This window comes from Branchiostoma lanceolatum, chromosome 2 (genome assembly GCF_035083965.1).
Source record: "Branchiostoma lanceolatum isolate klBraLanc5 chromosome 2, klBraLanc5.hap2, whole genome shotgun sequence".
Taxonomy (NCBI): Eukaryota; Metazoa; Chordata; class Leptocardii; order Amphioxiformes; family Branchiostomatidae; genus Branchiostoma; species Branchiostoma lanceolatum.
In genome coordinates this window covers 39743920-39769119 of record NC_089723.1, presented here as the reverse complement: position 1 = coordinate 39769119, position 25200 = coordinate 39743920, and the positions used below count along the sequence as shown (strand labels likewise).

Here is a 25200-nt window from a genome sequence, read left to right as displayed (position 1 = left end):
CTTGTCAACCTTATTGTGAAATCTAAAGAATGTGCTTGCCCATCTTCTGTCGGTTGTTTGTGATGAGCCTGGATGTATGTGCAGGATTCAGTAGCACATACTGTAGCAGAACTGGGCCAGTAGTAGCACAACTGGGCCCTATCGAAAACCAGTGTATTGGCACTGAATAGGCTACCCAGGTGTTTCAAAATAAACAAACAAACAAACAAACATACAAATGTACTTAGACAAGCATTGGCACACCATGAACAGTGAGCGTAGTCTCTTAACTGTAGACCACAAGTACATATATTTTGTACCACAGCAAGCAGAAGTCATTGCTATGCCCTGCTCAATTTGTTGTAGAAAAACCTGTTAATTACATTTTTGTACCTGGACTTTCCCAAGAGATCAGAGATGCTAATGGAGCACGCTCATCAGATATTAAAAATACAAAATAACAGCAAAACTCTAACTTCTTATCAGCTTAAATCCATCCCAAGTTAGAGTTATGGACCATTTGAAAGCTGCAGTACGAGCGATACATGACACAGGAATGTCAGCAACCACCCCCCCCCCTGTAGTTAGAGAAACTGTGGCTGACATCACAACACATCCAAACTAAGCCATAGGAAAAGGAGTGTCCAAACATCTACATGTGTTTCTCACTTGCCCTAAAATCAGAGTACATGATTTCTTCAGAGTTGGGAAGTTCTTCACTGTCTGTCGTTAGGAGTTTTTGACGAAGAGTCTTCCTGTAGGAAAATTCCCTGGAATTGTCTCCTGCGAGGTCCCAGTAGCAGTGCCTAGAGTGGAGAAGGTTCTCCTCCGGAGCAGATTGGAGAAGGTTTTTCTCCGGAGTAGCAGTGGAGTGGAGAAGGCGGGAGACAGTTCTGTACACATGGGGGCACGTTGCATAGTGGGGCTACCCGTCCTCCTTGGGCGGCGTGAACCAACCTGTAGTAACAAACAACATGGCGATCAGAGATGGCAGGCTTCGCCCCCTTACCCATAATACTTAGGAGGTGTGATACTGTGAACCAACCTGTAGTTACGAAGGTAACATGGTGATCAGAGATGGCAGACTTCACCCCCTTACCCATAATACTTAGGAGGTTACGAAGGTAACATGACGATCAGAGATGGCAGGCTTTGCCCCCTTACCCATAGTGGGACCTTCCCAACCCTCAGAGAACAGACAAACATAAGGCCGCAGAACACAGTATTAATGGGCGACCCCCGTCCCCAATAGTAGGTCGGGTATGAAGTAGTGCGTCACAATTTGCTTGAAAAGGCCATAGTTTTTCTTCAGTGTATGTTAGCAAGGCTAAAACTGTGGTGAATGGTAGGGGTGTGAACGAGTTGGATTACGATGTTTGTTCGGTTGGGTTGGATTCGCGCTTGAATCTTGTTACCGCCCGACTACTGTAAGTCGCCTGCAGTACAGTGACCTCCGCTGGGGGTCATTTCAAAGTGACATTTAAAAGAGAATGAGCCAGCAAATTTAAACTCATTTTCACATATGTTGTAGATTGAACCTTGAAGTCAAACATATTAAAATCTGGCACCCTAATTGTGCACCATTCTATGAATTTTCAAGCGTCGAAGCTTCTCACTTTGGGATCCCTAACAATGTACACCGCCATAGGCGAAATACTGTGGTCTGCAACCATAACAAGGTAATCAGCGATGGCACACTTCATCTCCTTACCCATACTGCTTTGCAATCCTTCTGGTGCAACAGACAAAACTAGGAGCACTGAGCATGTATGGTAATGCTGTATATTGTGTATCTTGGGAATTGCAAAAACACACACACACAGACAGACACACAGACAGACAGGCCCAAAACGGCACTCCCTTGAAGGATTACTTAAAAGATCATACATGTTTTGGGACAAACAGTACAGTGAGTTGAAGACTCAGTAACCTAAACTCTAGAAATGTGTGAAAGACTTACCATTTTTTTCATGTATCTGCACTAGTGACTTGAAAGATTGCTGGGCCCGGGCAAGGCTATATTGGTTCTGTGGAGATGATAGAACAAGAACACAATTGGTACCAGTATGGCAATGGAACAAGGAGGTCCAGGGTTCCAACTGCACAAAATGTATGTAGGTAACATGTCAAAGGTGAAGGCCCCTAACTTGTTAACAGTTCTTGTCTACACCATGCTTAATACATATCCAGACGTGTTTTGTTTTGTCTCAGGGGCCTTGACCTTGATATATGACCAGACTACATATCTAAGTTGAGACTTGGCAGCTAATATGATGCATTGATTGGCCACTGATTTGCTTTGTGATATCTTATGTGTGGTGAACAATACAAGTAATCGCTGCCTGGACTCCACTTGTATTGTGCAGGGCTCGAAATTCAGTTTTGGGAATAGGTGCACTGGTGCACCCAACCTAAAAAATTGGGTGCATCAAAAAAGTTTTGGGTGCACCACATAAAATAAAGTAGAATGTAACTATCGTAAGTAAAACCTATTGACAAACCTTACTGTTCCTCTTCATGCGCGTTTGGCACGCGATCTCGGCACGAAGTTTTGAAGCTTTCAAAGTTTTGAAGCTTTCAAAATCGAAATTAACTCAAATTCTAACATCAAAATCTTAAACAAGTACTACAACAAAGATTTTATTATTTTCTTACACTTAGATGTCAAGAATATGCTGTCTACTAGTGTGCAGTGATACCTTACACATTAAACCGTACGAAAATATTTGGGTGCACCAGTGCACCCACAGTAAAAAAATTAGGTGCACAGCTCCAAAATTGGGTGCACTGGGTGCACATGCACCCAGTATTTCGAGCCCTGATTGTGGCAATTAAAATCAAATCAAATTAAAATCACACCAAATCAGAATAGTATAAATCTGGAGGCACATACGTGTGGGTTCCGAACAGCCGGCGTCTTGTTGGCGTTAAAGTTTATCCTAGCTTTCCCCTTGACGAGTGTGGCTGAGATCTGCATGATGACTGCCTCTATTGTGTAAGCACTACTCCAGCCCTGGAAAACAGGAAAGAAACAAAGATATCAAAACCAGACGTTCTGCTGCAGTACCATAGAAAGCCACTAGGCCCATTATCTAAGTTGACCATGATGACTGCCTCTATTGTGTAAGTGCTACTCCAGCCCTGGAAAACAGGAAAGAAACAAAGATATCAAAACCAGACGTTCTGCTGCAGTACCATAGAAAGCCACTAGGCCCATTATCTAAGTTGACCATGATGACTGCCTCTATTGTGTAAGCACTGCTCCAGCCCTGGAATACAGGAGAGGAACAAAGATATGAAAACCAGACGTTCTGCTGCAGTACCATAGAAAGCCACTAGGCCCATTATCTAAGTTGACCATGATGACTGCCTCTATTGTGTAAGCGCTACTCCAGCCCTGGAAAACAGGAAAGGAACAAAGATATCAGAACCAGACGTTCTGCTGCAGTACCATAGAAAGCCACTAGGCCCATTATCTAAGTTGACCATGATGACTGCCTCTATTGTGTAAGCACTGCTACAGCCCTGAAACACAAGGAAAAGAAAAAATGGATCAAAACCAGACGTTCTGCTGCAGTACCATAGAAAGCCACTAGGCCCATTTTCTAAGTTGACCATAATGACCGCCTCTATTGTGTAAGCACTGCTACAGCCCTGAAACACAAGGAAAGGAACAAAGATATCAAAACCAGACGTTCTGCTGCAGTACCATAGAAAGCCACTAGGCCCATTATCTAAGCTGACCATGATGACTGCCTCTATTGTGTAAGCACTACTCCAGCCCTGGAATACAGGAAAGGAACAAAGATATCAAAACCAGAAGTTCTGCTGCAGTACCATAGAAAGCCACTAGGCCCATTATCTAAGTAAACCATGATGACTGCCTCTATTGTGTAAGCACCGCTACAGCCCTGGAAAACAGGAAAGGAACAAAGATATCAAAACCGGATGTTCTGCTGCAGTACCATAGAAAGCCACTAGGCCCATTATCTAAGTTGACCATGATGACTGCCTCTATTGTGTAAGCACTACTCCAGCCCTGGAAAACAGGAAAGGAACAAAGATATCAAAACCAGATGTTCTGCTGCAGTACCATAGAAAGCCACTAGGCCCATTATCTAAGTAAACCATGATGACTGCCTCTATTGTGTAAGCACCGCTACAGCCCTGGAAAACAGGAAAGGAACAAAGATATCAAAACCAGAAGTTCTGCTGCAGTACCATAGAAAGCCACTAGGCCTATTATCTAAGTTGACCATGATGACTGCCTCTATTGTGTAAGCACTGCTCCAGCCCTGGAATACAGGAAAGGAACAAAGATATCAAAACCGGATGTTCTGCTGCAGTACCATAGAAAGCCAGTAGGCCTATTATCTAAGTTGACCATGATGACTGCCTCTATTGTGTAAGCACTGCTACAGCCCTGGAAAACAGGAAAGGAACAAAGATATCAGAACCAGACGATCTGCTGCAGTACCATAGAAAGCCACTAGGCCCATCATCTAAGTTAACCATGATGATTGCCTCTATTGTGTACGCACTGCTACAGCCCTGGAAAACAGGAAAGGAACAAAGATATCAAAACCAGAAGTTCTGCTGCAGTACTGTAGAAAGCCACCAGGAGGTCCATCATCAAACTTGACCTTCGTTATCCCGACCCCAACCGACCTACCAAATATCATAAGGATCCATCAACAGCTTCCTGAGTTATGCTGGCAACAGACAGACAGACAAACAAAATGGCAGCAAGAGCATAACCTGCTTGGCAAAGGTAAAAATTAGATTTATTCATAACCCTTTGGGGACAACGAGCAATCAAGACATGGCACAAATTCAGGTACAAATTAAATTCAAGTTCAGGCACAGTGCAGTTCAAGTGTAAATGTAGTTCAGTTTTCGAGATTTAACTTTAGGGGCCTGCTTGGCTGCACTGGCCACATGCACACTGCCAGTGTGATAAATGTTTTATTTCACTCACCTGTTTTGTAAGCAGTTCCATGCAGATGGCCCCACCTCCAAGGACATACCTGCACACATACACAGGGTATTATGAGTCCCAAGAAAACATTGTTTCCATACTGCAAACGCTAAATTCCTTTACTTTAATTCACAGTGGTTTTATTTCGCTGTAGGAGGGGAAAGGAACTTTTCTCTGTAATCCAGATTGGCAGTTGAAACTATTCTGTGGTACAGCAGTAATACATTAGACAGCATATTTGTGGTGTTATGAATTCGTGGTGGAGATGTAACAACAAAAGTTAAAACCACCGCAAGAGTTTCAAGATTTAACAGAACTGCAGTACACGCAGGGTCTGGTAAATGGAGCAAAGATGATAGAAACGACTGAGTTCAACTTTAAATAAGTATTACAGATTTGACACTCACCCTCCATTTATGATTGGAGCAATAATCCTTACAAAAGGCGGGTCAAACGGAAAGTTCTCCTGTAGAAAAAATAGACAAAAGTTGATGACGAAGATCATAAGATGTCATAATGCCCTTGTCAATCCATCAGCTGACAAGTCTATTCAGCTCTAAATTACATTTTCAAAGAAGGTGACAGACGGTCACCAAAACATCATGGCTGGATAAAACACTGTGACATACATTCTACATGTACCAACCGGATGAAACAGTTCACGCCTTCATGGCTTACATGTCTACGTTTTGGCAGAGGTGGGCTAAGGGATCGTTCAATTGTTTTCTTTCTCCATTAAGTTTTTAAATCCGATGAATATGAATGTCATATTGAGGAGGATGAAATCTCTCCCTTCTTACCTTGAATGTCATATTGAGGAGGATGAAATCTCTCCCTTCCTTACCTTGAATGTCATATTGAGGAGGATGAAATCTCTCCCTTCTTACCTTGAATGTCATATTGAGGAGGATGAAATGTCTCCCTTCTTACCTTGAATGTCATGTTGAGGAGGATGAAATCTCTCCCTTCTTACCTTGAATGTCATATTGAGGAGGATGAAATCTCTCCCTTCTTACCTTGAATGTCATATTGAGGAGGATGAAATCTCTCCCTTCTTACCTTGAATGTCATATTGAGGAGGATGAAATCTCTCCCTTCTTACCTTGAATGTCATATTGAGGAGGCTGAAATCTCTCCCTTCCTTACCTTGAATGTCATATTGAGGAGGATGAAATCTCTCCCTTCCTTACCTTGAATGTCATGTTGAGGAGGATGAAATCTCTCCCTTCTTACCTTGAATGTCATATTGAGGAGGATGAAATCTCTCCCTTCTTACCTTGAATGTCATATTGAGGAGGATGAAATCTCTCCCTTCTTACCTTGAATGTCATATTGAGGAGGCTGAAATCTCTCCCTTCTTACCTTGAATGTCATATTGAGGAGGATGAAATCTCTCCCTTCTTACCTTGAATGTCATATTGAGGAGGATGAAATCTCTCCCTTCTTACCTTGAATGTCATATTGAGGAGGATGAAATCTCTCCCTTCTTACCTTGAATGTCATATTGAGGAGGATGAAATCTCTCCCTTCTTACCTTGAATGTCATATTGAGGAGGATGAAATCTCTCCCTTCCTTACCTTGAATGTCATATTGAGGAGGATGAAATCTCTCCCTTCTTACCTTGAATGTCATATTGAGGATGATGAAATCTCTCCCTTCTTACCTTGAATGTCATGTTGAGGAGGATGAAATCTCTCCCTTCCTTACCTTGAATGTCATATTGAGGAGGATGAAATCTCTCCCTTCTTACCTTGAATGTCATATTGAGGAGGATGAAATCTCTCCCTTCCTTACCTTGAATGTCATGTTGAGGAGGATGAAATCTCTCCCTTCTTACCTTGAATGTCATATTGAGGAGGATGAAATCTCTCCCTTCTTACCTTGAATGTCATATTGAGGAGGATGAAATCTCTCCCTTCTTACCTTGAATGTCATATTGAGGAGGCTGAAATCTCTCCCTTCTTACCTTGAATGTCATATTGAGGAGGATGAAATCTCTCCCTTCTTACCTTGAATGTCATATTGAGGAGGATGAAATCTCTCCCTTCCTTACCTTGAATGTCATGTTGAGGAGGATGAAATCTCTCCCTTCTTACCTTGAATGTCATATTGAGGAGGATGAAATCTCTCCCTTCTTACCTTGAATGTCATATTGAGGAGGATGAAATCTCTCCCTTCCTTACCTTGAATGTCATGTTGAGGAGGATGAAATCTCTCCCTTCTTACCTTGAATGTCATATTGAGGAGGCTGAAATCTCTCCCTTCTTACCTTGAATGTCATATTGAGGAGGATAAAATCTCTCCCTTCTTACCTTGAATGTCATATTGAGGATGATGAAATCTCTCCCTTCTTACCTTGAATGTCATATTGAGGAGGATGAAATCTCTCCCTTCCTTCTCTTGAATGTCATTGAGGAGGATGAAATCTCTCCCTTCTTACCTTGAATGTCATATTGAGGAGGATGAAATCTCTCCCTTCTTACCTTGAATGTCATATTGAGGAGGATGAAATCTCTCCCTTCTTACCTTGAATGTCATATTGAGGCGGATAAAATCTCTCCCTTCCTTCTCTTGAATGTCATTGAGGAGGATGAAATCTCTCCCTTCTTACCTTGAATGTCATATTGAGGAGGATGAAATCTCTCCCTTCTTACCTTGAATGTCATATTGAGGATGATGAAATCTCTCCCTTCTTACCTTGAATGTCATATTGAGGAGGATGAAATCTCTCCCTTCTTACCTTGAATGTCATATTGAGGAGGATGAAATCTCTCCCTTCTTACCTTGAATGTCATATTGAGGAGGATGAAATCTCTCCCTTCTTACCTTGAATGTCATATTGAGGAGGATGAAATCTCTCCCTTCTTACCTTGAATGTCATATTGAGGAGGATGAAATCTCTCCCTTCTTACCTTGAATGTCATATTGAGGCGGATGAAATCTCTCCCTTCCTTACCTTGAATGTCATGTTGAGGAGGATGAAATCTCTCCCTTCCTTACCTTGAATGTCATGTTGAGGAGGATGAAATCTCTCCCTTCTTACCTTGAATGTCATATTGAGGAGGCTGAAATCTCTCCCTTCTTACCTTGAATGTCATATTGAGGAGGATAAAATCTCTCCCTTCTTACCTTGAATGTCATATTGAGGATGATGAAATCTCTCCCTTCTTACCTTGAATGTCATATTGAGGAGGATGAAATCTCTCCCTTCCTTCTCTTGAATGTCATTGAGGAGGATGAAATCTCTCCCTTCTTACCTTGAATGTCATATTGAGGAGGATGAAATCTCTCCCTTCTTACCTTGAATGTCATATTGAGGAGGATGAAATCTCTCCCTTCTTACCTTGAATGTCATATTGAGGCGGATAAAATCTCTCCCTTCCTTATCTTGAATGTCATTGAGGAGGATGAAATCTCTCCCTTCTTACCTTGAATGTCATATTGAGGAGGATGAAATCTCTCCCTTCTTACCTTGAATGTCATATTGAGGATGATGAAATCTCTCCCTTCTTACCTTGAATGTCATATTGAGGAGGATGAAATCTCTCCCTTCTTACCTTGAATGTCATATTGAGGAGGATGAAATCTCTCCCTTCTTACCTTGAATGTCATATTGAGGAGGATGAAATCTCTCCCTTCTTACCTTGAATGTCATATTGAGGAGGATGAAATCTCTCCCTTCTTACCTTGAATGTCATATTGAGGAGGATGAAATCTCTCCCTTCTTACCTTGAATGTCATATTGAGGCGGATGAAATCTCTCCCTTCTTACCTTGAATGTCATATTGAGGAGGATGAAATCTCTCCCTTCTTACCTTGAATGTCATATTAAGGAGGATGAAATCTCTCCCTTCTTACCTTGAATGTCATATTGAGGAGGATGAAATCTCTCCCTTCTTACCTTGAATGTCATATTGAGGAGGATGAAATCTCTCCCTTCTTACCTTGAATGTCATATTGAGGAGGATGAAATCTCTCCCTTCTTACCTTGAATGTCATATTGAGGAGGATGAAATCTCTCCCTTCTTACCTTGAATGTCATATTGAGGCGGATGAAATCTCTCCCTTCTTACCTTGAATGTCATATTGAGGAGGATGAAATCTCTCCCTTCCTTCTCTTGAATGTCATTGAGGAGGATGAAATCTCTCCCTTCTTACCTTGAATGTCATATTGAGGAGGATGAAATCTCTCCCTTCTTACCTTGAATGTCATATTGAGGAGGATGAAATCTCTCCCTTCTTACCTTGAATGTCATATTGAGGCGGATAAAATCTCTCCCTTCCTTATCTTGAATGTCATTGAGGAGGATGAAATCTCTCCCTTCTTACCTTGAATGTCATATTGAGGAGGATGAAATCTCTCCCTTCTTACCTTGAATGTCATATTGAGGATGATGAAATCTCTCCCTTCTTACCTTGAATGTCATATTGAGGAGGATGAAATCTCTCCCTTCTTACCTTGAATGTCATATTGAGGAGGATGAAATCTCTCCCTTCTTACCTTGAATGTCATATTGAGGAGGATGAAATCTCTCCCTTCTTACCTTGAATGTCATATTGAGGCGGATGAAATCTCTCCCTTCCTTACCTTGAATGTCATATTGAGGAGGATGAAATCTCTCCCTTCTTTCTCTTTCAGCACCATGAGGTCGGCATACAAGGCGCTGTCGGGGTCCACACTGGGGAGGGGGGCAGACAAAAGGGTAAAGGTTTAAGTCACTGCTTCAAAGTGGTCGGCTGAAATTTTCCCGACATCTAAAAAAACCCTCATTAAGACCATAAAATTCCTGTTTAGACACAGAAAAAAGCTGTCGCCTGGCAGATATCTGCAGTCCAGATATCTAGACAAGCTGTGTGTAAATTGGCCCTTAGTGTTCCTTTCCTAATTAATAAGAAGCTGCTGTGTTACTCCAAAGGGAAGCTATACCAGACATAGAGATACAGACTTCGGAATGTTTAGGGTAACCAAAGTGCACAACTTGTGTCCAATGTTTCTTATTTATCTGTCCTGAATAAACTATAAACAATCTAGGAAAGCATGCTATTGGCCTGACAGATGCACACTGATCAGTGAAGACCATGGTACAGCCCTTCCATGTTATCAGCCTGACATAGATGCACAGAGATCACCACAAACCAAGCTACATGTTTCTAGCAGTACACATATACACACTCACCCTTGTAGCTTGATATTCCAGTCATAAAGACTGTCATTCACCAGTTCAACGGAGTAGATACCTGAAAAGAAGAACATGTTTCCATCATGTGCTTGAGTGATCTGATATAAATGTACAGAAGTCAAATGAGCAAGACTTAAGAATTGATTTTTCACCGATATATACACATACATACACGAACGCATACACACAATCACTTACATGCACACACACACACACACACACACACACACAAACACACATACACACACACCACAAACATATACAGACACACACATAGATACAACCACAAACACGCACACAGAAACACACACAAGCGCACGTGCACACACACAAACACACACACACAGAACTAACAGTACTAATGTTTCCTGACCTCTTTTGAAGCTGTCGGACCTGTAGACGTTTCGGAGCTCCTTCATGAGGCTGTCTGTAACATACACACACACACATACATACAAACCGTCCTGCACAGACTTCCACACACACACACAGAACTAACAGTACTACTAAATTGAATGTTTCCTGACCTCTTTTGAAGCTGTCGGACCTGTAGACATTTCGGAGCTCCTTCATGAGCCTGTCTGTAGCCTGGACCGAGCCTGACACGGCTCCCTGCTCCAGGGAGAGGAACACACGGGGGCATGGTTAGTCGTGGCAAAAATGGTAAAGTACTGATTCCATCTGTAAATTTCTTAATATACAGTCAAAACTACCCAAGAAGACTAGTCAGGGGACTGATAAAATCTGGTTACTAGACTAAGTATAGACAGGTTTCTTAATGCATGTGTCAATGGGAAAATGATCTAATAAGGGACCAAAAAGGGGTCATATTGGGCAGGTTTGATCGTATGAAAGTCAAAAGTGCTGTCTGCTCTTTGGTAGAATTGGTACAGATTGCTAAATCTGATTGTATTTAATTACTACGAAAATACCACCCCAAAAATCTGAAGTTGATGAACATTTTTCAGCAAGTTGAAACATAATCCGCGAGCTGCTTACTGAATAAAATCATAATCATCATCAAGTTCAGATTATAGGACAGACGGGGTGAAATTTCTGTCCATCCCAATAAGCAAATTTCTTTCCCAGGAAAAATCGTGGAGACAGCCCTGTGCTAAACACCCAACCGGCCCAGGCGGTACCTTCAGGTAATCCCTGCGCTGGTTCATCTTGAGTCTCTCCAGGACGATGAGGTTTTCTGTGTCGATGTCTTCATCTTCCTCCTTCTTCTTGTCTCTCTCCGACGTGACCTCGTCCATCTCAAAATGGTCCTCATCCGCATCCTAAGACATCGGCAAGACAGAAAATATTGGCAAGGCAGAAGGCATTTGTAAGACAAGACATCGGCAAGACAGAAGACAAGGTAAGACAGAAGATATTGATAAGATAGATGACATCGGCAAGACAGAAGACATCGGTAAGATAGAAGACATGGGTAAGACAGAAGACATGGGTAAGACAGAAGACATGGGTAAGACAGAAGACATGGGTAAGACAGAAGACATGGGTAAGATAGAAGACATGGGCAAGACAGAAGACATGGGTAAGACAGAAGACATGGGTAAGACAGAAGACATGGGTAAGACAGAAGACATGGGTAAGACAGAAGACATGGGTAAGATAGAAGACATGGGCAAGACAGAAGACATGGGTAAGACAGAAGACATGGGTAAGATAGAAGACATGGGCAAGACAGAAGACATGGGTAAGATAGAAGACATGGGTAAGACAGAAGACATGGGTAAGACAGAAGACATGGGTAAGATAGAAGGCATGCATGATGCGTAACATATGCTTAAGAAGGCATCAGCAAGACAGAAGACGTTGGTAAGACAGATGTTTTGTGTTAGAACAGATCTGTATGACAAGCCGTTTCCATGATCCCAAGGCCTCTTAGAATCATACCACCTTCCTGATATAAGTTATAATGATCATAAATGTAGGTTTTTTCATTGGTGATTCAGGAACACATTATGCCACTTTCAAATCATTTGAACTTCTTTCAACAGGACATTTCTTCCCGAAATCATACATAAACTGGGCCTGCATGAGGGGTACTATTAACGCTCTATGCTAAATTCAAGCACCAATGACACTAGTATATGTAGAATTTTTGCACTGATTAATAAGCTCTTTGTTAAATCTAAGCGGTATGGCTACAATTTATATGGAATCAAAACGGCTGATTATGCTCGAATGCAGGCCCTCCTGTTCTCATCCACTGACATCTTACCTCATTCAAGTCACTGTCCATCCCATCATCCTCACTTTCTGAGGACTCCTCGCCGTTCTAAACAGGACGATAAATACCAGTAGTTACATGGTGTGTAAAGTCAATGTGTTTGCCACTATCAAGTAGGTTGTAGATCTAATATGCGCAAAGTAAACTACATGTAAAAAGTGCAACAATATGGTGACAAACGAAAAACAACAGATATCTTTCTGAACCCAAAATACCTAAAAATAGTTGGCCTAAGGAAGCTTTCAAACATTTCTTAAGGGAAGACTATGTAGCTTTGTTCCCTTTCCCTTACCTGCTGTTCCATGGGGGCGTCCAGTTTGAGGATGTCTGCGTGTACAGGCACATTGTACATGTTACACAGGGACGTCGCTAGCTGCTTCATCAGACGAATCAGCTGAAATCAACATAATAACAAGTCAGACACGGCAAACTTCACCCCCTTACCCATACTGCTCCGCAAACCTAAACCATGTCTTACAGACAAAAATAGCCGCACTGGTGTATGGCAACGCTGCATTTAGGAATGACACATACAATTTTATCTGGCTTTACACAGTTTTCTGTTAGGACCGTTCATCATAAAATGACTTTAGTATATATATATTAAGGATTTCTTTAAAGTTGTAGCCGACAGAACTTGTTCGACAGGCATTCAAAAACTTTTTTGAACCAGCTTAAGTTATAAAGAGAAAACCAGTCTAGAGTACAGAGTGTATTTGTCATCAGGTTTGAGGCTACTGAGACATTGGACAGGTTCCCGGTGGCTGCTGACACGACAGTTTTGTACAGACTATACCTAAACCAGTTTTCGCACCAGGATTTTTTTACAGCATAGGGGCATCTTTGCGTGGCAAAGCCACATGGCAAGCGCTACAGGTGTATGAGGGCTGCAGGCAGGACTAATGTAGGGGGGTCCGTGCCATCCTCCCCCTAGAAATTTTGAACTTTAAAACTCTCAAAGTTTTTTACCTTTCCATCAAAACAACAGAAAACCCCCCATACGCTGGTTGATACCGGCAACGTAGGGGCCAAAATCACAGCATAGGGGATCCAAATCACAGCGTAGGGGCCCCCTACGCTCAAATGCCCTGACGAGAACACTGCTAAACTGTGTGTTTTACATGTGTAATAGAATGAAGAAAAGTATAGAGAGCAGTTCTCACCAGGCTCCTGAGCCATTGGACAGGTTCTCTGTGCATTGTAAGTGTGTAATGGAATAAAGAGAGAGACAGTGAAACAGTACAGGGTGTATTCACTCACCAGGTTGGAGGCCCCTGAGACGTTTGCCAGGTTCTCGATGGCTGCCGACACGACGGGATCCTCCGACTCCGAGAACCACATGGGGGAGGAATGCGGGTAGTTCTCCTGAGGGTGACAAGGTAGAACAAGATCTTATGTAAAATTATGTAAATAATGAAAGTTTATTGCAAATTCCTGCCCGTAGGCTAATTGCAAGTACATGTACATGTATACGTAACAAAGAGTGATGATGAACAATATAACATAGGACTACTCTAGTCTGAACTACTGACACTAAGTTCTAGCTTATTGGGTTCGGCTTCTTTTTGCGAGGTAGTGGAAGACGAATGATCCCACTTTTTTCTGTAATGTGTGGGTTTTGTGATGTTAAGAGGAGAGTAGTTTTCTTTTCGTCTGAAAACGTGGAGAAATTAGGATGGAAAATTGTGGCGTTTGGAACTGCATCTGTAAGCAATAACACTTATCGCTGTGGTGCAATGTAATCCTGTTAGAATTGCCCCGTAGAAGGAGACAACCAGTTCCTGAAATTTCAAGAAATATGTTGTACATATATGTGTGTTACAAATTGGGAAGCCATTATCAACTGTTTATATCTACAAAAGTATAGCTCTCTTCAAACTGTGCATTTGGGAATACTGATTGTTGTTAATAACTACAAGATATGGCAATATTGCAGTAATTATCTGCCTAACAACCCATGATAAACGAATCTTTGGGGATTAATTTGATTAATGATCTACAGCTGTTTGGCTAATTAGAAGTCATCTGGTACAAGACAGTACTTTCACTATATTATATATATCAGCATGTTGGAACTGACTGTAGATTGGAAAGGGGGTTGGGGCTTTCAGTGTGGAACAAATCTGCACCAGGAAAAACTGCGCCTGAAAATATGCACATCAGCTGATTCCCATGGGAGTTCATGATCTTATAGGTTATTTTCAAAGATGACCAGAAAAAGTCTCTTAAAGTCCTTTTGTTACATTTTGGCAAATAAAACATTGTTTATTACTAGTGAGTGAATTTCAAGTGATTTTAATCAAATGTTATACTTTCAGAACAAAATGAGTTTGAAACTTCACTTAGCTGAGAATATAGCTACATAAATGTATTACAAGAAAACTATATTTTTCCATGTATTTCTGACAAATGAAAGTAATTTTCAAATGCAAAGCCTACTATTAGCGGGTTCAATTCAAGGGAAAAAATTAAAAGGTTTTCTTGCACATGAAAATGAACCTAACATTTTTCGTGTAAACACGGAACATATGCCCATACTCGAGTACCTGCACAACTTTAATTTTACCTGCACAGCTAATCTGCACATATGGTTAGTATTTTGTGTCCTGTATGTAATTGTAAAATCTAGTTTGGCTTATCCAGCTGACAGTAGTAGCATTCCCACTGGCATTTTAGAAATGACTTAGTGTAATGCCTGTCATAGAAATTATTGTAAACATTGATCAGTTACTCAGTTAGTGCATGGCTGAAACTGGGTACATCAAATGTGCTCCTATCCCAGAAATGAATCTCGAGACCTGCAGCGTTTTCAATTTTGTGCTGAGAAATATTATTCTTGCAACACTAGTACTGTGTCATCTGCCATTCAAATGTTTCACGGCAAGTTGTTCTATAATAGTGATGAACATTCACACATTTGTACATCGGGACTTGTTGTCAAGTGCCCTGCTTTTGTCAACAATCACGTACTAAGGGAAAAGCATTCAACAATATTGCTATATATGGAATATGAATATGAACTATGATACTACTGTTCAATATTCTATTGATAGAGTCAGAAAGTGGGACAGTGCCAATGTCAGAACTGCTGAATAGACGGCTACCATCGACCCCAGGAATTCTATTTGCATGTGCACATATACTATACAGTATAACATTACATGTGCATACATACACTATAACATTACATGTGCACAATATATACAGTATAACATTACATGTGCATATATACAGTATAACATTACATGTGCATATATAGTATACAGTATAACATTACATGTGCATATATACAGGATAACGTTACATGTGCATATATATAGTATAACATTACATATAAGATCCACACCTACATCTGTCCATATATACACAAGGCTCAATGTTCATTTTTGGGAAAGGTTATCTTGCACCTAACCTTTAAATATAAGTGCACTGAAAAAAAATTGGGTGCACAGCATGAAATAAAGTATAGTGTCAACAAAACATGCCCCTGTAGTTTCAAGCTTTAGAAAATTGCAATGAATCCAAATTCTTAACACCTAACATTAAAGTTTCAAATAGAAATGGAAATAAAGTTTAAAAGCAGGATTACAGCCAATGTTTTATTATATCTTCTGAAACTTAAATGCCAAGAATATGCTTATGAACTAGAGTAAAACATTTAACAGTCAATCACATACCCTACAGAAATATCGTGGTGCATCTACAGTAAAAAAAATTGGGTGCACAGCTTTAATTTTGGATGCATAAAGGTGCATATATGCAGCCAGTATTTCAAGCCCCTGTGCAGTATAGAACCAACATAATCACAGTCAGCAAGTTGCCAAGTTTACCTTAGTCTTTTGATAAAACAAATAACAGCAGTTGGTACTGAAGTGTCAAACCAGTTTGATACTACTATTACTACATGTACATACATACATGCATAATAACATACTGTAATCAATTAATGGTATGGCAGGCTTACTGTATACTTTGCACTTTTGTCTTCTGCTTGAGAGAAATGTAAATTTTTGAGCCAACAGAATGATTTGATTAATTTTGAGTGTACTTATTCTAGCAAACAACTCCTGCATATTATGAAAGTAGACTTTGTTTAGATCTGTTCAGCTGCAACTCAGGGATAATTGTGAAACCAAGTTAGACTTTACAGGTTAGGTGCACTGCATTTCAGATACAGATATGAGCAAAAATCAAAACAAAAGACTTTTGCCATTCCACACGCAGTATCCACATGATTCAGAACATACTGGTAGGGTATGGGACCTGAATCTTTCCAACAAATTGATTTTGACAGATGCTATAACAGCTGATGGTAAAAACACATCACTCTTGACTAGCCTGCATCACAGATACATTGGCATTTCTACATCTGCAAAAATTTATAATAAAATGATGTGCATGAAGAGTCCTTGCAAGAAAGCTGTCACCACATACCGGGTAATACTTAGTAATATTATATGTATTCATTTGATTGATGTTTAGCAAAAATTGTCAGCATTCTAACTGTATCATATCTGCGCTTTCCTCTTGTATAACACTTGTAGGTGAACAGCTGACTAAACATGCACATCCCTCCTATTCAACTTCTGCCAAATTTGCTTCCAATCATAATACTTCAATCAAAAATATTTAGCTGAGATTAGTTCCTATCACAAGATCTCATCTGAATTGAAAACAACAACTACACTGTAAAAGAGCTAGTGCTTTGTTGGCCGATGGACAATTGGTCAAAATCTTTTTCATGTCTCTGATTATAAAGGTCACAAGTTCATTTTCTTGACACTTTCCAGATAAACATGTTAAGCACAGGTGTTAAGTGTTAACAACAAGAAAAATGTTAATATTCACACAAACAAGCTAAATTATGTTGTTTCACACGGCACGGTCTGTGATAAACAATTTCAAAGGGTCGGGTCTGACAAACACACGCAGAAGAAAATGAAGACAGACATTTCCGGTTCCTCTTTTCTTCCTAAGTTAAAGCACACCTGGGGTGATGTCATAAGAAACCTTGAATCATATCCGGAGAAAGGCAAGACTAGCACGTTTTTTCCACAAGGATACACAAAGGCTCTTGATCACGTTATGGCAAGCTGTTGGTCCTTCAATGACAACATTTCCATGTTATTTGCATGATAAAATTACCGCACTCAATCCTACCCCCTCCTTCATTGTTTCTAGTCAATTGTTATTGTTTTGGAGGCCTTGAGGTCGCGACGCAACAACACAAAAAAATTTCCCAGGACGCCTAAAAGTACAACTAAGCGCAGGTTTCGAACCATGCCCGGACTCTATCGTTATGAAACGAAGTCGGAGATGAATATGGCGATATTTTGGCACCGGTAAGGATACTTACGTTAATATTGCAATGAATGACGAAGGTATCGTCAGTCGGGCTGACAAAGATGCACGTCACTTCGTCCAGGGAAGCCGACTCGACTCGGAACCGTTCGTGGTCCTTCGGGAACACAGCCTCCAACTGGCGTAACTCCTGCCGCAGCTGCTGAAAGCACGACATGTTATCTCTGAAGCATGTCCTTTGGCGGGCAGAAAAAGTTCTCAGTGCGGGGAAAGACGCATAGTTGTGTGTGAGACTCGGACGGGACGGAGAAAGTAGCAGTCCCGACTTTTGCAAGATGGCGGCTCTGGGCACTACTGAGTCTGCGCAGTACCCACAATTCCGCAGGACGCACGGAACAGTCCACAGCGGACAACAGGGGGAGGCAGGGCTAATGTAATATTCTGGTTTTGTCGTCTTTTTAGGAAATAAACGGGTTCATGAGCAAAATATAAATCATGTGATTGAACCTCATGCTACAACAGGAGCAAGTAGAAAAAAAATATAAAATTCCAAACAATAAATACATGGGAAAAGTTTACCAACAAAGCAACAATTTGGGTACTTGAAATATAGAAACTTTATTGGGGTTGACACATACACTAAACGGAGTCCTTATTATTGAATAAGAAAAAAAAGAAACGGGTGAATCCAAGAAACAACAAATCGACTTGATGTTGCCGCATGACATTGTTTAAATGGCAAAATGATAACGATGATATTGGTGATAACAATCTGGCACCGATGAAACGTCCGGAAAATCTAAAGAATGGGTGATAAAAAGACATCTAATCACTTTTATAGAAATATTGCCAACATCGTCTTCTCATGATTAGCGCCACAGAAAATCACAACATAGGGCATAAAACTAGGCCTTCGTGTTACATTTTTATACTCGCAAAGTTTTAATACAATTTCAAGCTGGTTCAAACAAGGCAATAGTTGACACAATGTGTTGTGAAATAAACTAAGAGGCAATTACACTGGAACTATTCAGATTAGCCACTGACAAACCTTTATAAATTTGGAACAGCACAATTAGAGTGATAACAACCGCCCCAGGCTCTCTCTCTACATGTTTGTAAACAAAACAACACATCCCTAAATATAGGCAACGTATGCTTTTTCTACAGCCACTATATATGAGTTAACGTGTTAATGGTATTGTGCCATAGATCTCATCTAACGTTAGCACATTTTAGCAAAAGTTTAACTCTCTGCGACTTCTCCAACCCAACACAGATAAGGTCAGCCCGTCACAAACAGGTAAAACTTGATGGACTGCTCGTCAGGTGACTTCGGAATCGCACAGGTAAATAACAATACGGTGGGGAGGGCTGTGTGTAGCACAACGGCTGTAGTTATAATCCACCAGGTTGTATCATTACAGCCAGCCAGCAGGTACCCATCTGAGTAATGAGGCTATTGTAACTCTCTTGAGGCACCTCCTCGAACACGGGACCCCCATTTTACGACTCTTCCAAAAGACGGTGCAACTCCAACTGAGGATAACCTTCCCGTGATTCGAACCGCCAGGTCTCCCAGTCACCAACTAACTGTGAAGTCGCTACCAATTGAGCTACAGGAACGTCCATATGATATGATCTGAAGTTCAACATAAAAAAACAACAGAGACTGTAACAATTCACACTGTTCCGCCTGAAGTTTCACGACATGCTCCGCCTGAAGTTTCACGACATGTTCCGGCTGAAGTTCCACGCCGGGCGCGTGCAGGACATGTTGACGGGCGGGGCGTTCGTGCTGCTGCTCGGCGCCATGCTGCTACTGCTGTACTTCTGGACCGCCAGCATTCCTGTCAGGAAGTACGCGTCGGACACGTTCGACCATTATCAGCTGGACGACCTGGCCAAAGACGCGTACGGCGACGTGAACTTGGACTTGGAAGAAGGAGACGGAGCAGGAGACGGCGAGTTAAGTACAGGTGGGCACCTGTTTTTATTGAAGTACAGGTTATGTTATGTATTGTTTGTTTTTAATGGATATTCCCGTCATTACCAAAGAATTAATAAATATAATCCTTTCATAATCTAAATTGGATCTATTATATAGGTAACATTTTTGATGTTGTAAGTATATTACGAAATATACGAACAGAACATATTTGTCACAAATGTATACTTAATTGAGCCATACTAATAACTTGTCGTTGCACAACAGTGTCGACAAAATAATCAGTGAATATAAAATCAAGGACTATTGTACACGAGTACTTTTTTGTTAATAACGTCTTCTTCTCTTCTGCTTCCGTCGAACCCTAATGCTTCAGACAAAGTCTACTGCTTGATACGAATCGTAAAGTTTGAGATGATCATGAAGCAATGCTTTTCCGGTAGCCGATAGGGTACTGCGCCTTCGCTACGGCCCGGATAAAATGTAAAGCCTGTAAAGTTATTGGTAGTTAAATGTATGAACTCTTTTGCATGGGGACCATAAGGATGTATAGATTTTATGTCTCATTTGGTACGTTAAGGTAGGTCTAAATACATAGGGAAACAGAGTATATGTTTTGCATGATATTTTATTGTGTCACAGACTTACGTTTGGGGCCACATTGTTAGCAGCGACACCTAGCTGCAATGCAGAAACAGACTCTGCCCTGCGGAAGGTGACAGATGGTCACCGAAACGTCTACTGTTATTTGTGAATCAAAAAAAATGTTATCCTGTGTCGCAGACTGTTCCCTTACACCGGTCGGAGTTGACAACACGCTACAGAAGATCCCCGCTGCCCAGCTGACGGCGTCCTCTGCCGTCTCCGGAGGTGACCCGGTCCGCGGGAGGCTGAACTACAAGGCCTTGTCCGGGGGAGAAGGGGCCTGGGTCCCGGGGACACAGGACAAGGAACAGTGGATACAGGTCACTATGGTATTTCTGTTACAGTAACAATACTCCATTTTCTTAAGTTGGGGTTGTGATCATTGAGACAGAAAGTCCTCAATAAAAGAAAGCAAAAGAAAACAAATCAGGACAAACATCCAAAGGCAAAGCCCTGTCTGATATCTAGTTTTGGCCAGTTGGAAGCCGAGTTTTGCCAACTTACTAGTGTATCTATCAATGTATCTCTCTAATTTCTTTCCCTCACCTCTCTCTTCCTCCCTTCTCTCTCATTCATACCCTCTCCTTCCCTCCTCTCTCTTTCACCACCCTCTTTCTCTGTTATTCTCTCCTCTCTTTAATTCTCTTTCATTTTCTCTCTCCGTTCTTTCTCCTTTTTATTTCATTCTCTCTCCTTCCCTCTCTCTCTCCGTCTCCTTCACTCTCTCTTCCCAAATCCAACAATGCACAGACACGAGGGGAGAAAAAGACACAGAGAGAGAGGGAGAAAGCGAGAGATGGCGAGAGAAGGAGAGAGAGATGGAGAGAGAAGAAGAGAGAAGGAGAGAGAGATGGAGAAAGAGATGGAGAGAGAGATGGAGAGAGATGGAGAGAGAGAGAGAGAGAAAGAGAGAGAGAGAAAGAGAGAGAGAGAGAGAGAGAGAGAGAGGGAGAGGGAGAGAGAGAGAGAGAGAGAGAGAGAGAGAGAGAGAGAGAGAGAGAGAGAGAGAGAGAGAGAAGGAGAGAGAGATGGAGAAAGAGATGGAAGTAGAGAGACTGTGATTGCCTTCCTGTAGGTTGACCTGGGCACAGAGCTGGTGCTAGGCGGCGTGGTGACGCAGGGGGCCGATGACGAGACTAACCCGGGATTCGTGCGGACCTTCCACCTGTCCTACAGCCTGTCGGGGCAGTACTGGATCACGTACTCCAACAGTACTGCGCCGCAGAAGGTGAAGTAAACATCTAAAACATCTAACCCTAACCCTAATCCTAACTAAGTACTGGATCACGTACTCCAACAGTACTGCGCCGCAGAAGGTGAAGTCAACATCTAAAACATCTAACCCTAACCTTAATCTTAACTAAGTACTGGATCACGTACTCCAACAGTACTGCGCCGCAGAAGGTGAAGTCAACATCTAAAACATCTAACCCTAACCTTAATCTTAACTAAGTACTGGATCACGTACTCTAACAGTACTGCGCCGCAGAAGGTGAAGTCAACATCTAAAACATCTAACCCTAACCTTAATCTTAACTAAGTACTGGATAACGTACTCTAACAGTACTGCGCCGCAGAAGGTGAAGTCAACATCTAAAACGTCTAACCCTAACCCTAACTAAGTACTGGATCACGTACTCCAACAGTACTGCGCCGCAGAAGGTGAAGTAAACATCTAAAACATATAACCCTAACCCTAACTAAGTACTGGATCACGTACTCCAACAGTACTGCGCCGCAGAAGGTGAAGTAAACATCTAAAACATATAACCCTAACCCTAATCCTAACTAAGTACTGGATCACGTACTCCAACAGTACTGCGCCGCAGAAGGTGAAGTCAACATCTAAAACATCTAACCCTAACCTTAATCTTAACTAAGTACTGGATCACGTACTCTAACAGTACTGCGCCGCAGAAGGTGAAGTCAACATCTAAAACATCTAACCCTAACCCTAATCCTAACTAAGTACTGGATAACGTACTCTAACAGTACTGCGCCGCAGAAGGTGAAGTAAACATCTAAAACGTCTAACCCTAACCCTAATCCTAACTAAGTACTGGATCACGTACTCTAACAGCACTGCGCCGCAGAAGGTGAAGTAATAAAACATCTAACCCTAACCCTAATCCTAACTAAGTACTGGATCACGTACTCCAACAGTACTGCGCCGCAGAAGGTGAAGTAAACATCTAAAACGTCTAACCCGAACCCCAATCTTAACTAAGCACTGGATCAAGTACTCTAACAGTGCTGTACCGAAGAGAGTGTGGCATATAAGACAGAAATAAAGTTTACAGACAAACAACTTAACAACTAAACCTAACCAACTCAAACCCAGTACACTGCCGCAGAAGGTCAGGCATATAAATTTTTTACAGACAAAACGTTTACGAACAAAAAGTGCCATTAGTCGAACTTTTGATTTTTATAATACAATGCTAAACTTTCTTCCAACACTAAGGTATTCAAGGATCAAATTTTCAACGACCACTGTCGTCTTCTTCAGGATCAAAATGAACAATCGAAACTTCTGAACGTAAATGATTGATTTTAATGTTCATGTATACATTTTAAGGTTATACTTTAGATAAATTTATATGCTGTTTCAACGACTGTTTGTTTGTGTGAGTGTGTGTGTGTGTGTGTGTGTGTGCATGTGTGTGTGTGTGTGTGTGTGTATGTGTGTGTGTGTGGCTGTCAGTGTATGTGTATGTGTTTGGGTGTGTTTGTGATCAGTGTGTGTGTGTGTGCGCGCGCGCACGCGTGTCAGTGTGTGTTCCTAACCTAGTGAAGCGGATGAAGTCTGCCATCCCTGACTGCCCTGTTCCTCGCATGTTTCCTGCAGTTGTGTGTGTGTGTGCCGTGTGTGTGTGCGTGTGTCAGTGTCTGTGTGTGTGTGTGTGTCAGTGTCTGTGTGTCTGTGTGTTTGTGTGTCTGCCATCCTGACTGCCCTGTTCCGAAGGCTCCCCTGTCTCCTGCAGCTGTTCGTCGGCAACGCGAACGGCCGGGATCCGGTTCAGACCAGACTCGACTCCACCGTCCGCGCCCGCTACATCCGGGTCCTACCGCAGGAGTGGGAGAACAGGATCGCGCTCAGGCTGGAGCTGCTGCACTGCGCCGACAAGTCGTGATGATGGTGGATCCATTAACGAATGAAACATCATTATTGTACATTTATGCTCTTACAAGCTAGACTAGGTAATAGACCATGGTTGATAAGCCCCCTTTCCACCAGACCGGGCGATCCAAGAACGACCGTGATTGAAGAAATCCAACTGATTGAAAGTTTGTGTTACCCTTGATTTTATAGTTGTGTTGGAATATGATGAACAGATGAACGATGCCAAAGTATGATTCAAAAGACAATAAACACACAAAACGTTTGAAAAATCGTTATTTGTCTATGAAATATGCTGAGACGTCTGTTAAATCTTTGGTGTTGCAGCCGCTAGTAGCCTAGTATCCAAATGAATTATTAGCGGAGAGGGCAGGAGCTGTGATGAGTTTGGACACGAGGCTAGCCTTAAATGGAAAGGGTGTGTGAAGAGTGTACGGTTAGATTTCAGTTGCTTTGATATGTACGTTTCAAACTTTGTCTAATAACAAAAGCAACATTGATGCTTATAACTATATGTGGAACTATCAAAACCAAGCTACCTTGGACACCTAACTACATATACTTATCGATATGTACACCAAGTGCACCTACGCACAGGTGGCCCTTGCTGCTGAACGAGACATAACGGTGGTACTCATTATCTTTGAAATGATTTGAAATGAGACACAAAGTCTGGGTTCATAGCTCTAACGTAAGTCGTTCTGCATGTGAGAGTCTACAATTGCGGTGATTCTTTAGTAAGTTGGACCATTTTGCACGTTGCAAACCTTTCTTAGTGAAGATTCACTTGTAATGATCTTCATTTTAATCTACGCAAAGAGAGCTTTCCATATAGAAGTTATTTCGTTTCTTTTTCCCTTCTCCTCTAGCTAAATAAGAGCCAGGCATCAGCGTAGCTGCTGGAGGCGTTGAACAATAAAGCTGAGCAAAGCAACATTTGTTTCCGTCTGTTCGTATTCACCACAGAAGTTATTCCTTTATATTATTTGTCATCTAAAGTTTTATCATTTGTAATCCTAAGTATTTGCTAGACATCGTCCACCCGAAAATCATAATAATGTATTTTATACTCCGATCAAGCTTCCAGTGAGAAAAACTATCAAAATAAATGTTGATGGTGTGTTTTCAAAATGGGCAACACCATTACGTGTTTTTTCAAGGAAACAAGGTCTAGATACTGCACGTTTCAATGCTTACCGTACTGTAGTAAGAGAGCTGGTAAAATACATGAATGAAATGAAGCTCCCGGGACGCAAGGCACAGTGGGAGCAGATGAAGAAAGACTGAATGCAGCTGCAGGGCTTATGATAAAACGGTGACGATCTGCCCCACCAACATCTGCTTGGGGAGTATTCTCAACGACTGCAGATGCTGAGACCAGTGGGTGATGATGGTGACTATACTGTACCGCGCTATACTTTGGGTTTGAAAAAAGCTGAGCATGCTATTGACTAATAATAAGTCCACACCTCAGTATGCTTGTATGTAGTATGGAACATTGCACTCTCTCTTACCGCGATCTCCTCTCGTCTTGGCTAGACAATGGGTTTGGTCATGGTGGGTTCCGACATCATATTTGATGGCCTCTTCTTGAGTGAGTCTCTTCCTATGCATACTATATGCTTTACCTCAGCTCCATGATCTACGTACCCTCCAAGCAGAGGTTGTTGGGGAAGATTGTGACCATTTTCTATGATATGATATGCCTCTCACGTGAGCCGTGGCGAAGTCGCGTTGCACTACCACTAGCTACTTGAAAAAGCATCATGCTTCACCTCAATGGAGGATGACTGCTTGACCTTTTT

General features: G+C 41.7%; 2 protein-coding genes across 6 annotated transcripts; one reads left to right on the top strand and one right to left on the bottom strand.

The window, feature by feature from the left end:
- Nucleotides 1-617: 617 nt before the first annotated feature.
- On the bottom strand, nucleotides 618-18049 carry LOC136429017 (ubiquitin-conjugating enzyme E2 Q1-like). Of its 5 annotated transcripts, none has more exons than XM_066418901.1 (13): nucleotides 17737-18048; nucleotides 13641-13745; nucleotides 12673-12774; nucleotides 12372-12428; nucleotides 11281-11421; nucleotides 10666-10750; nucleotides 10136-10196; nucleotides 9547-9637; nucleotides 5365-5423; nucleotides 4958-5006; nucleotides 2873-2992; nucleotides 1940-2006; nucleotides 618-936 (listed from the first exon to the last, which is right to left on the bottom strand). In XM_066418901.1, exons 1-13 carry the CDS (start codon nucleotides 17896-17898, stop codon nucleotides 905-907), a joined length of 1131 nt encoding a protein of 376 aa, XP_066274998.1. In that variant the 5' UTR covers nucleotides 17899-18048; the 3' UTR covers nucleotides 618-904. The 5 variants fall into 5 exon arrangements, with proteins under 5 accessions (XP_066274998.1, XP_066274997.1, XP_066275001.1 ...); XM_066418900.1 differs by having other exon boundaries at nucleotides 10666-10753; nucleotides 17737-18047; XM_066418904.1 differs by lacking the exons at nucleotides 618-936; nucleotides 1940-2006; nucleotides 2873-2992 and adding an exon at nucleotides 3209-3376 and having other exon boundaries at nucleotides 10666-10753; nucleotides 17737-18049.
- A 1348-nt stretch (nucleotides 18050-19397) lies between these two features.
- Nucleotides 19398-24293, top strand: LOC136429016 (lactadherin-like). The gene is made up of 4 exons (XM_066418899.1): nucleotides 19398-19660; nucleotides 20413-20594; nucleotides 21350-21502; nucleotides 23259-24293. The coding sequence occupies exons 1-4, from the start codon at nucleotides 19417-19419 to the stop codon at nucleotides 23406-23408; spliced, it is 729 nt and encodes a 242-aa protein (XP_066274996.1). The 5' UTR covers nucleotides 19398-19416; the 3' UTR covers nucleotides 23409-24293.
- Nucleotides 24294-25200: the final 907 nt, after the last annotated feature.